The 12,243-nt window shown below is 41.3% G+C and overlaps 1 protein-coding gene and 1 long non-coding RNA gene across 2 annotated transcripts in view; one reads left to right on the top strand and one right to left on the bottom strand.

Moving 5' to 3' along the window:
* Positions 1-8,380, bottom strand: part of GBP3 (guanylate binding protein 3) — a 16,861-nt gene extending 8,481 nt beyond the window's left edge. The window contains 3 exon segments of the mRNA XM_063625355.1: positions 554-681; positions 6,106-6,317; positions 8,204-8,380. Of these exon segments, the coding sequence (XP_063481425.1) occupies positions 554-681; positions 6,106-6,295 (318 nt within the window). The 5' untranslated portion in view covers positions 6,296-6,317; positions 8,204-8,380.
* The window catches only part of LOC134734074 (uncharacterized), a 12,280-nt gene extending 37 nt beyond the window's left edge, over positions 1-12,243 (top strand). Inside the window, exons 2-4 of the long non-coding RNA XR_010117469.1 lie at positions 572-727; positions 8,136-8,226; positions 11,838-12,243. This is a non-coding gene — a long non-coding RNA (uncharacterized lncRNA). The remainder of the gene's footprint in view (positions 1-571; positions 728-8,135; positions 8,227-11,837) is intronic.

The following is a 12,243-nucleotide window of genomic DNA, read 5'->3' as shown; positions in this document are numbered from 1 at the left end:
TGTCATAAGTTAGAGTTTTCTTTTAAGACCAATGACCTATGAAAAGAACCCAAATCCAAACAAAATGATTGTTACTCAGCTGTGGAATGTGTTTAGTTTTTTGATTAGTGTTTTTTGGTATACACTGATTCTCACTAGGTCCTCTTATGATCATTGGCAGACAATTGCAAAATAAACATTCAAGGTTAGTGGGCGTTCTAAAGCCTGAAGTATAATTTAAATTTGCTCAGGCTACTGAATTATAAGTTCTCTGCAGGATAGGACTCATGACATTGGATTTATTTGTGCTGCCTTTATGCATCTGTGTTAACTCACATAGCTTACAACCTATAGTTAGTAGAATACTGTGTGTTGACCACCATGCTTTGCTAGGATTCTGTCTTATGAATATTTTTCTCACTTCTGGTTGCTAAGTTTGGCCTTATGACATGTACACAGAAATGAAAAGACAAATGATAGTTAAATGCAAACTCTTCTTTAAGAAAAAACTAAATGGTGCTTAAAATATTCAGAGATGTGGGGCTTATTTCAAAATTGAATCTTTAACCCTTACCTTCTTTACATCTCCCAGGCCCTCAGTATCAAGCAGGACTAAGGCGTGTTCTGGCTTCTTGGGGTGAGGCACACACCACATCCAGATTCCTTTGGTGTGAGATTTCACTGTGGAGCCAAGAGAGAAGCCTGTAAAGGAGAGATGGGATAAGAAGGGCTGGAGGTTTAATAGCAGGTACTTCGGGAAATTGAGGCAAATGTAGCATCATAATTAATGTTAAGAGAGATAACCAAAACCACAATCAGTACTTACCTTACTTATAATCAGAAAAATAGAAAAATTTGAATATCCAGTACATAAATGGATTCAGGACCTTTCATGATAAAAACAATCAACAAATTAGAAATAGAAAAAAACTGAGGCAGGAGAATCACTTGAACCCAGGACAGGGAGGTTGCAGTGAGCTGAGATAGCACCACTGCACTCCAGCCTGGGCAACAGAGTGAGACTCTGTTTTTAAAAAAAAAAAAAAAAAAAAGAGGGATAGAGAAACAGAAAAAAATTACCTCAACAAAACAAAGGACATACATGAAAAATCCACAGCCCGCTTCATACTCAATGGTGAAGACTGAAAATTTTCCTCTAATATGGGAACAAGGAAAAGATGCCCACTTTTGCCACTTCTTTTCCACAAAGTACTAGAGGTCCTATCCAGAGTAATTAGGTGAGAAAAGAAAACAGAAAGCATCTAAATTGGAAAGGAAGATGTAAAATAATCTCTATTCATTGATGATATGATCTCTGCAGAAAACTTTAAATATTACACAGAACTGTTAGAACTAATAAAAAGAATTCAGCAGAGTTGCAGCATACAAAATTAACATGCAGAAATCAGTTGCATTTCTATACAGTAGCAAAGAACAATCCACAAAGGAAATTTTGAAAACAATCCCATTTAACATACCACCAAAAGGGCAAACTACTTCAGAATAAAATTGGCCGGGCACAGTGGCTCACGCCTGTAATCCCAGCACTTTGGGAGGCTGAGGCAGGTGATCACAACGTCAGGAGATCGAGACCATGTGGTCAATGTGGCGAAACCCTGTCTCTACTAAAAATACAAAAAAAAAAAAAAAAAAAAAAAATTAGCTGGGTGTGGTGGTGGACGTCTGTAATCCCAGCTACTCGGGTGGCTGAGGCATGAGAATTGCCAGAACCCAGGAGGTGGAGGTTGCAGTGAGCCGAGATTGTGCCACAGCAATCCAGCCTGGTGACAGAGCAAGACTGTCACAAAACAAACAAAAAACCCAAAAAACTTAACTATAGAGGGGAACGACTTGTATAATGAAAATTACAAATTTTTTTTTTTTTTTTGAGACAGAGTCTCACTGTGTCATCCAGGCTAGACTGTGATCATTGCTCACTGTAGCCTTGACCTCCCAGCTGCAAGCAATCCTCCCACCTCAGCCTGCCGAGTAGCTGAGACTACAGGCACGTGCCACCAGGCCTGTCTAATTTTTGTGTATTTTGTAGAGATGGAGTTTCCCTGTGTTGTCCAGGTTGGTCTCAAATTCTTGGGCTCAAGTGATCTGCTGGCCTCAGCCTCCCAAAGTGCTGGGATTACAGGTGTGAACCACTGTGCTGGGCCAAACATTCTTAAAAGAAATTAAGGAAGAGATAAATAATTAGAAAGACATCCTGTAAAAGTGACATACAGATTCAATGCAATCCCTATCAAAATTCCAATGACTTTTTTATAAATAAAAATATCAAAAATATCCACACTAACTTTCATATGAAATTTCAAGAGATCCCCAAATTGTCAAAATAATCTCAAAAAGAAAGAAAAAAGTCAGAGGCTCACAGTTTCTGAGTTCTGAAACTTACTACAAAACCAGGATAATCAACACAGTTTGGTATTGGCTTAAACACTATTATCAACCAATGGAGTAAAGTAGAGCCTAGAAAATGAACTCTCACATCTATAGTCAAATAATTTTCAACATGGGTGCTAAGATCATTCAACGCAGAAAGAAGAGTCTTTACAACAAATGACATTGGGAAAACTGGATATTCACATGCTCACATGCCAAAAAAAAAAAAAAAGTTGGACTGTTAGCTTACACAATCCAAAAAGTAACTCAAAATGGATCAAAGAACTAACCATTAGAGCTAAAACTATAAAACTCGTGGGAGAAAACAAAGGAGAAAAAACAGACAGTAAAAGGAAAAACAGATAACTTTGACTTCATCAAAATGAAAAACTTTTGTGTATCAAATGACACTATCAACAGAATAAAAAGGCAACACATGGAATGGAAGAAAACATTTGCTAAACATGTATCTGATAAGGAATTGATATCTAGCAAATATAAAGAATTCCTACAATGCAACACAAACAGATTAAAAAGTAAAGAAAGGCCGGGCGCGGTGGCTGGCTCACACTTGTAATCCCAGCACTTTGGGAGGCCGAGGCAGGCGGATCACGAGGTCAGGAGATTGAGACCATGGTGAAACCCCGTCTCTACTAAAAATACAAAAAAATTAGCTGGGCGTGGTGGCAGGCACCTCTAGTCCCAGCTACTCGGAGAGGCTGAGGCAGGAGAATGGCGTGAACCCGGGAGGCGGAGCTTGCAGTGAGCCAAGATTGCGCCACTGCACTCCAGCCTGGGCGACAGAGCGAGACTCCGTCTCAAAAAAAAAAAAAAAAAAAGTAAAGAAAGAACTTGAATAGACGTTTCTCTAAAGAAAGGCCAATAAGCACCTGAAAAGATGCTCAATATTACTAGTCGTTAGGGAAATGAAAACTAAAACCATAGTGAGATACCACTTCACATCCATTAGTATGGTGACTATCAAAAAAATTGAAAAGGGCTGGGTGCGGGGGCTCACGCCTGAAATCCCAGCACTTTGGGAGGCTGAGGCAGGTGGATCACCTGAGGTCAGGAGTTTGAGACTGGCCTGGCAAACATGGAGAAACCCCATTTACACTAAAAATACAAAACTGAGCCATGCGTGGTGGAAGGTGCCTATAATCTCAGCTACTTGGGAGGCTGAGGCAGGAGAATCGCTTGAACCCGGGAGGTTGAGGTTGCAGTGAGCTGGGATCATGCCGCTGCACTCCAGCCTGGGTGACAGAGTGAGACTGTGTCTCAAAAAAAAAAAAAAGTTAAAATAACTGTAGGGAGACCCCCTGAAACTATTGCTATGGAATAAAAGATGAAATGCTCCTGATTATTGTAAATGCAAAATTGCATGCAGGATTGTGTAAAGACAATGCCAGGTTGGACTGCCAGAATGAGCCAACAGCGCGTGATGTGCTTCCCCCTGCAAAGAGCCTATGAATGGACCTGCGGTCAGGGAGGTTTCACTTCAACAAGATTCCTATCCCAGAAAAGCAGATATTCATAGCTCTGAGAATGGAATGCGACCCTTGTGGAGAGAGGGGGCGCCTATCCATGTGGATAAGATAGGGCTATAAATCCCCTCATCTTGCCACGGCTCTTCTAGGCCTCTTTAGGGTTAAGGCATACTCCTGAGAATTTCTGGTCTAACTGGTTGTCTAGCTTCACATCCTCTTTCTATGGATTGTTTGTAACCAGCTTTTGCTGCAACTGTTACTGCTGATTAATATCTTGCTAATCATAGGTTATGGAAAGACTGTGTTTCTGTTTTAAGACTCTGTTAGAAATTACTGATGCACACACTATATTGTAAATTCTTATCCCTGTATACTGTACTTCTGCATACAGATGTTATGTTAAAGAATTACTTCATCCCCATGTGACCATTTCACCTCATAATCAAACGACCCAAAATCCCTCACTAACCTACCCCCGCCCTCACTAAACTTAATAATAAATGCTGGCATATCCAGTGCATTGGCGGCACCGTGGGACCAGAAGGCTGTGACCCCCCCTGGACCCAGCTTTCACTATCTTGTGTGTATCTATTATTTCTCGACCTGCCGATCTGCCTGGGAACAAAGAGAGGGCCCTGTTGCATTGCAGGCTGCTGGACAGATCCCGCAATAAATAAAAAAATGTTGGTGAATATGAAGAGAAATTAGAACCCTTGTGCATTTCTGTTGGGAATGCTAAATGGTGCAGTCACTGTGGAAAATGATACAGCAATTCCTTAAAAAATGTAACATGGAATGACTATATGAGCCATCAATTCCACTTCTGGGTGTATACTGAAAAGCGGTGAAAGCAGGGACTTGAACGGGTGTTCAAACACCCATGATCCTATCAGCATTATTTATAATAGCCAAAAGGTGGAAGCAACCCAAGTGTCAACTGACAGGCGAACAGATAAATTAGTATACACATATAATTACTTGGTCTTGAAAAGGAAGAATTTTTTATTTCTTTATTTATTTTTGAGATGGAGTTTTGCTCTATGCCCAGGCTGGAGTGCAAAGGCATGGAGTGCAAAGGCTCACCGCAACCTCTGTTTCCCAGATTCAAGTGATTCTCCTGCCCCAGCCTCCTGAGTAGTTGGGATTACAGGCATGTGCCACCATGCCCAGCTAATTTTGTATTTTTAGTAAAGACGGGGTTTCTCCATGTTGGTCAGGCTGGTCTTGAACTCTCGACCTCAGGTGATCTGCCTGCATTGGCCTCCCAAAGTGCTGGGATTACAGGCATGAGTGCCCAGCCAAAAAGGAAGAATTTTGACACATGCTACCACAGTGAACCTTGAAGACATTATGTGAATTAGAATAAGCCAGTCACCAAAGGACAAATATTGAATGACTCCACTTATATAACATTCCTAGAGTAGTCAAATTAATAGAGATGGAATGTAGAATTGTGGTAGGAGATGAGTGTAGGTGGGGCTTTTGTTTAATTGGCACAGAGTTTCTTTTGGGGAAGATTAAAAAGTTCTGGAAATAGATGGTAGTGATGGTTGCACAACAATTTGAATTTAATTAATACCACAGAACTACATACTTAATAATGGTTACAAGGATAAATTTTATGTTTACATATTTTTTGAAACAAGAATAACCAATACAGACTGAAACATTTTTTCAACCTTAAAGATCAGTGTAAACTTGCTGTTACTATGTGAACATAGGCAGGCGATCTCTTGAGCCCAGGAGCTTGAGACCTGCATGGGCAACATGATGAAACCCTGTTTCTACAAAAAATACAAAAATTAGCCGGGTGTGGTGGCATGCATCTGTAGTCCTACCTACTCAGGAGGCTGAGGTGAGAGGATTGCTTGAGCCCAGGAAGTCAAGACTGTGGTGAGCTGAGATCTTGCCACTGTACTCCAGCCTGGGGAAGGAGCAAGACCTTGTCTCAAGAAAAAAAGAAAAAAAAGACTAGTCAAGTGCAGTCAGTAGTGAGAAGGGTGAGGGGAAAGAGTAGAACAAGGAGTTCAGCTGTAACTCATGGTGAACAGTCAATTGAGATAACTCACTACCTTCAGAACAGCCGTGAGCTGACGCTTATCCCCTAGAAGAGTGAAGATAAGGAGCCCAACTGTGAATGGAAAGTTAGCTTATTCCCAGTGCCAACTTTCTCTCCTCACATCCTCATAATGGATGCTGACTGTGTTGGGGGACAGAAGGGACTTGGCAAAGCTTTGCTCATGCTGCTCACCCTTATTCTTCCCAGCCAGCTTATTCATCAGGTAGGATTTTCCTGTGCGGTAGAGGCCCACAATTGCCACCACCACCACAGGCTGTGTAATGGCAGACAGGATCTTCAGAGCTTCTGGATTCGCCACCAGTTCCCCGTTAGTGTTCTCAATGAGGCACGTTGGGCCTGTCATGTGGATCTCTGGAGCCATGTCCAGGGCGTTGTTCTCTTGTCTGCAAGGGAAGAGTTGGAATGAATTAGAATTTCCAGTCTTTTGCATTTAGAGGATAGAGTCACAAAATTCCCCAGGATGGCCAAAAGTTTTGTGTGTGTCAGTGAGAGAGATGAGGGAAAATCTGTATCATTTAAAAAAATTATGGAAGTATTATCATCAAATTAAATATTGGTATAACAGTAACTTATCAACAGTCAACTACTCTTGCAACCTAGAACTTTAATTTATTGTGGAAAAGCTTCCCTTGGATTCTCATTAAAAAATTTATACTAGACAATAAATGGAAGATAAAATAGGATATAGAGAATTTTTTTTACATCCTGGCTATATGTAAGAAATTAAATATTGATTTGTTTATTCATGAATTCTTATGGTGAATAAAGAACCCCATGCGTAAATGTTTCATTGTTTAACTTATGCCCTTAGGACAATTTCCAGAGATTTTTAAATGTGTTCCTTCCTCCATTTTCAACTGGTTATGCTTATTTCACTGTAATGAGGATCCACAAAACTTCTCACAGTGCCATTCTAGAAGTGGAACCAATGTAACATACTTTTGCAAATTCTATAGAACTACATAACCATGTGAAACACATGGCTAGGGACCTTTCCAAGGGCTTTGAAGGCGCACTTGCAAGAGAAGGGCCCTGAAACTTAAGCTTCATTAGCGTCATGATAAGGTAGCCTCTAACTCAGTGTGGGTATAAATGCAAAACTGCCAGTACTGAATGTTGCTAAGAACACGCACACACGCACACACACACGCACGCACGCACGCACACATCCCCAGAAAACCAAATCAAACAAACAACAACAACAACAACAAAAAACCCCATGAAATAAGGACTGAAAGACCAGGAGGCACATAAAGAGAGCTACATGGGAAGATGTTAAAAGAAAATATATTTCCAGCAATACAGCTTTAGGTTTTCTGTTTTGTTCTGTTTTTCCATTTTGTAGAGTAGGAGAAAGAGAAATGGGAAGAGGAGAAATAGAAGTGAGGAGGACGAGGAGAGAGGGCTGGAAAGATGAGAGAGAGAGAGAGAGAGAAAGTGCCAGCAAGGGAGATGTCAGACAAGGTGATGAGTGAAGCTAGTGTTTTGCCAAGGAATTCAGGGGAGGAGTTTCCAGAAGGTGGGATCTAAGTTGTCTGAGTGCGTGGGAGAGGTTAAAGTAAGCAAAGATACTGGCTTTAGTAGTGACGCATTACAGGAAATTCTCCTGAAATTCTCCAGAGGAAAAACTAGGCCACCGCCCTCTCTCTCTCTCTCTCAAAAAAAAAAAGGAGAGGAAGCTCTTTAGCCTTGATTATTTCTAGAGAAACAATCTGAAACAAAGTTCAAATGTGTAATAAAAAGTATACTGTTTTCATGAATCTTCCTCTTTGATGCTGGGTTTCAGTTTTTCCTTTGTCTATAACCGTGTCAGTGGGCTGCTTACTCTGCATTACCTTTGCTGTTCTTTCCTTCTGGTGAAAAGAACCCATTTATAGCTCTTTCCATTTCTTAGCTGCATAGGAGCAGGATTCAGCAAGCTCTATCACTGACAATGGAAATGTAATCATGTCCCTGGTCAACACAGACAATGTCAACAAAGAGAAAGACCATTCTAGTGCATTTCAAACTCTCAGTTTAGTTGCTGTCTGCTGGTGCCTAATTCAACACAAGCACTGTGGTGGCACTTAGAGCCATGGTACTTCTGATAACACCAGGATTTCATCTGACCTGTGTCTCACATCAGGCTCAGCTGCAGCCTAATTTGGTCCTGGTCATTTTTAAGAAAATGAACTGACTTATAAATTCCTTCCCATCCACAGCGTTATAGACTCCATGTCCCTGAGCTGAGGTACTTCAGAGCTGGAGAGGAAGCAATAGGAGTTCTTACCTGTGCTTTTCTCTTCAGTCCAGGTAAAGTTGTTTCTGTCACTTCTCTTTTCTTTCACTGGATCGCTGGACTTTTATTTCACCCCTTCAGTGTTGTGTAGCTTTCTGGATTTTCCTCAGTGATCAAATAATTAGAAGTTAAGCAACCTTTGTAATGGCTTCAGAGCCTAATGAAACTGAAAGTACTTCTTTCAAGGCAGTGACTCAGTAACCATAAATGCAACTTCTGGATTCTGCTAGTAGGAGGGTTTAAAGTCAAGTTTCAAAGTTTTTTTGTTGGAAGAGATCTTAGAGACCATTTATCATTTTAAAACATGTCCATTAGGTATTGAAAAAAATGGAATATATCTCAAGATTGGAGATCTGTTTGAGAATTGTGGAATGAGGAGGCATCACATTAATTTTTAGATATAATTTCCTATAACAAGAGACAATTCACAATGGAGCTGCCTATTCTTTTAGAGGTGCAGTAAGTGAGGAAAGGGCATGTTTTACACACTCATGAACACCTAGTCCCTGGCACTTAATGCCCAGCACACAGTCAGGAGGGGGCTCCATGCATTGTACTCAAGTTCCAGGCTCAGTGCTGACTGCTTTACATGAATTTCACTACTTAAATCTCATAACAAGTATTTCCCTATGATTTTATAGAAACCAAGGCACAGAAAGACTTTATCAGTTTCCATGTAGCTGTGTGGTTTTGAGTGAGTTTCCTGATCCTGAGTTGTAATTTGATTGCACTGTGGTCTGAGAGACAGTTTGTTGTGATTTCTGTTCTTTCACATTTGCTGAGGAGTGCTTTACTTCCTATTATGTGGTCAATTTTGGAATAAGTGGGATGTGGTGCTGAGAAGAATGTATATTCTGTTGATTTGGGGTGGAGAGTTCTGTAGATGTCTATTAGGTCTGCTTGGTGCAGAGCTGAGTTCAAGTCCTGGATATCTTTGTTAACCTTCTGTCTCATTGATCTGTCCAATATGGACAGTGGGATGTTAAAGTCTTCCATTATTATTGTGTGGGAGTCTCAGTCTCTTTGTAGGTCTCTAAGGACTTGCTTTATGAATCTGGGTGCTCCTGTATTGGGTGCATATATATTTAGGATAGTTAGCTTTTCTGGTTGAATTGATCCCTTTACCATTACGTAATGGCCTTCGTCTCTTTTGATCTTTGTTGGTTTAAAGTCTGTTTTATCAGAGACGAAGATTGCAACCCCTGCTTTTTTTTTGCTTTCCATCTGCTTGGTAGATCTTCCTCCATCCCTTTATTTTGAGCCTGTGTGTGTCTCTGCATGGGAGATGTGTCTCCTGAATTCAAGACACTGATGGGTCTTTACTCCTTATCCAATTTGCCAGTCTGTGTCATCTAATTGGGGCATTTAGCCCATTTACATTTAAGGTTAATATTGTTCTGTGTGAATTTGACCCTGTCATTATGATATTAGCTGGTTATTTTGCTAGTTAATTGATGCAGTTTCTTCCTAGCCTTGATGGTCTTTATAATTTGGCATGTTTTTGCAGTGGCTGGTACTAGCTGTTCCTTTCCATGTTTAGCACTTCCTTCAGGAGCTCTTGTAAGGCAGGCCTGGTGGTGCCAAAATCTCTCAGCATTTGCTTGTCTGTAAAGGATTTTATTTCTCCTTCATTCATGAAGCTTAGTTTGGCTGGATATGAAATTCTGGGTTGAAAATTCTTTTCTTTAAGAATATTTAATATTGGCCCCCACTCTCTTCTGGCTTGTAGAGTTTCTGCTGAGAGATCAGCTGTTAGTCTGATGGGCTTCCCTTTGTGGGTAACCTGACCTTTCTCTCTGGCTGCCCTTAACATTTTTCCTTCATTTCAACCTTGGTGAATCTGACAATTATATGTCTTGGAGGTTCTCTTCTCAAGGAGTATCTTTGTGGTGGTCTCTGTAGTTCCTGAACTTGAATGTTGGCCTGCCTTGCTAGATTGGGGAAGTTCTCCTGGATAATAACCTGAAGAGTGTTTTCCAACTTGGTTCCATTCTCCCTGTCACTTTCAGGTATGCCAATCAAACATAGATTTGATCTTTTCACATAGTCCCATATTTCTTGGAGTCACTGTTCATTTCTTTTTACTCTTCTTTCTCTAAACTTGTCTGCTCACTTTATTTCATTAATTTGATCTTCAATCACTGATACCCTTTCTTCCACTTGATTGAATCGGCTATTGAAGCTTGTGCCTGTGTCACGTAGTTCTCGTGCCACAATTTTCAGCTCCATCAGGTCATCTAAGGTCTTCTCTACACTGTTTATTCTAGTTAGCCATTCACCTAATCTTTTTTCAAGGGTTTTAGCTTCCTTGCAATGGGTTTGAACATCCTCCTTTAGCTCAGAGAAATTTGTTATTACCAACCTTCTGAAGCCTACTTCTGTCAGCTTGTCAAAGTCATTCTCCGTCCAGCTTTGTTCTCTTGCTGGCAAGGAGCTGTGATCCTTTGGAGGAGAAGAGGTGCTCTGGTTTTTAGAATTTTCAGTTTTTCTGCTCTGGTTTCTCCCCATCTTTGTGGTTTTGTCTACCTTTGGTCTTTGATGTTGGTGACCTACAGATGAGGTTTTGGTGTGGATGTCCTTTTTTTTTTTTTTTTATGTTGATGCTATTCCTTTCTGTTTGATAGTTTTCCCCCTAACAGTAGTCAGGTCCCTCAGCTGCAGGTCTGTTGGAGTTTGCTGGAGGTCCACTCCAGACCCTGTTTGCATGGGTATCACCAGTAGAGGCTGCAGAACAGCAAATATTGCAGAACACTAAATATTGCTGCCTGATCCTTCCTCTGGAAGCTTCTTCCCAGACGGGCACCTAGCTGTATGAGGTGTCAGTCAGCCCCTACTGGGAGGTGTCTGCCAGTTAGGCTACACGGGGGTCAGGGACCCACTTGAGGAGGCAGTCTGTCCATTCTCAGAGCTCAAACACCATGCTGGGAAAACAACTGCTCTCTTCAGAGCTGTCAGACAGGAAAGTTTAAGTCTGCAAAAGTTCCTGCTGACTTTTGTTCAGAGGCAGCAGGCCTTGCTGAGCTGTGGTGGGCTCCTCCCAGTTTGAGCTTCCCCAGCAACTTTGTTTACCTACTCAAGCCTCAGCAATGGTGGACGCCCCTCCCCCTGCCAGGCTGCTGCCTTGCAGGTCAATCTCAGACTGCTGCGCTAGCAGTGAGCAAGGCTCCATGGGCATAGGACCCATGGAATCAGCTGTGGGATATAATCTTCTGGTGTACCGTTTGCTAAGACCATTGGAAAAGGCAGTATTTGGGTGGGAGTTTCCCATTTTTTCCAGGTACAGCCTGTCACAGCTTCCCTTGGCTAGGAAAGGGAAATCCCCTGGCCCCTTGCGCTTCCCAGGTGAGGTGATACCTGGCCCTGCTTCAGCTTGCCATCCGTGGGCTGCACCCATTGTCCAGCCAGTCCCAATGAGATGAACCATGTACCTAAGTTGGAAATGCAGAAATCACCCATCTTCTGCGTCGATCACACTGGGAGCTGTAGACTGGAGCTGTTCCTGTTTGGCCATCTTGGAATGGAACTTCTTCACATGCACTTTTTATAAATCATTTATAAGTAAATAGACTGTGTTGTGTGGTACTCATTCCATGTAGTGCTCTCATTTTTCTTTTTTTAATTTCAGATTATGTCATATACTACAGAAATCATTCAATTTTTCACCAGAGAATAAGGTGAGTTCCTTGAAGTTGTTGAATAATTCAGTTTCTTTCAAGTTATGTTTTCTTTTTGTGTTAGTCTTATAGAAGGAGTGCTTTAAGCACACAGCTCAAGTTAAAAAAAAAGTCTAAATGGGATAACTGCTTTTGGCAATGACCAGGAGAGGAAAATCTGGAATGGATGGTAGAGGAGAGAGATGATGAATATCAATTATGGCCTTGAGACAAGTTGCAGGAGTGAAGTCTGGGGCGTGTGCTGTTAAATCCTGTGTGTTAGGTCCTTTATAAATTGCAGCTGGTCACTAACATGAAGAATTGACAATGGATTGAGTTTAATATAGGGCACAGTGATCAGAGTGGTGAAGGGGTGAA

This window comes from Symphalangus syndactylus, chromosome 12 (genome assembly GCF_028878055.3).
Source record: "Symphalangus syndactylus isolate Jambi chromosome 12, NHGRI_mSymSyn1-v2.1_pri, whole genome shotgun sequence".
Lineage (NCBI taxonomy): Eukaryota > Metazoa > Chordata > Mammalia > Primates > Hylobatidae > Symphalangus > Symphalangus syndactylus.
The sequence above is the reverse complement of the archived record's forward strand: the minus strand, read 5'-3'. Positions and strand labels throughout refer to the sequence as shown.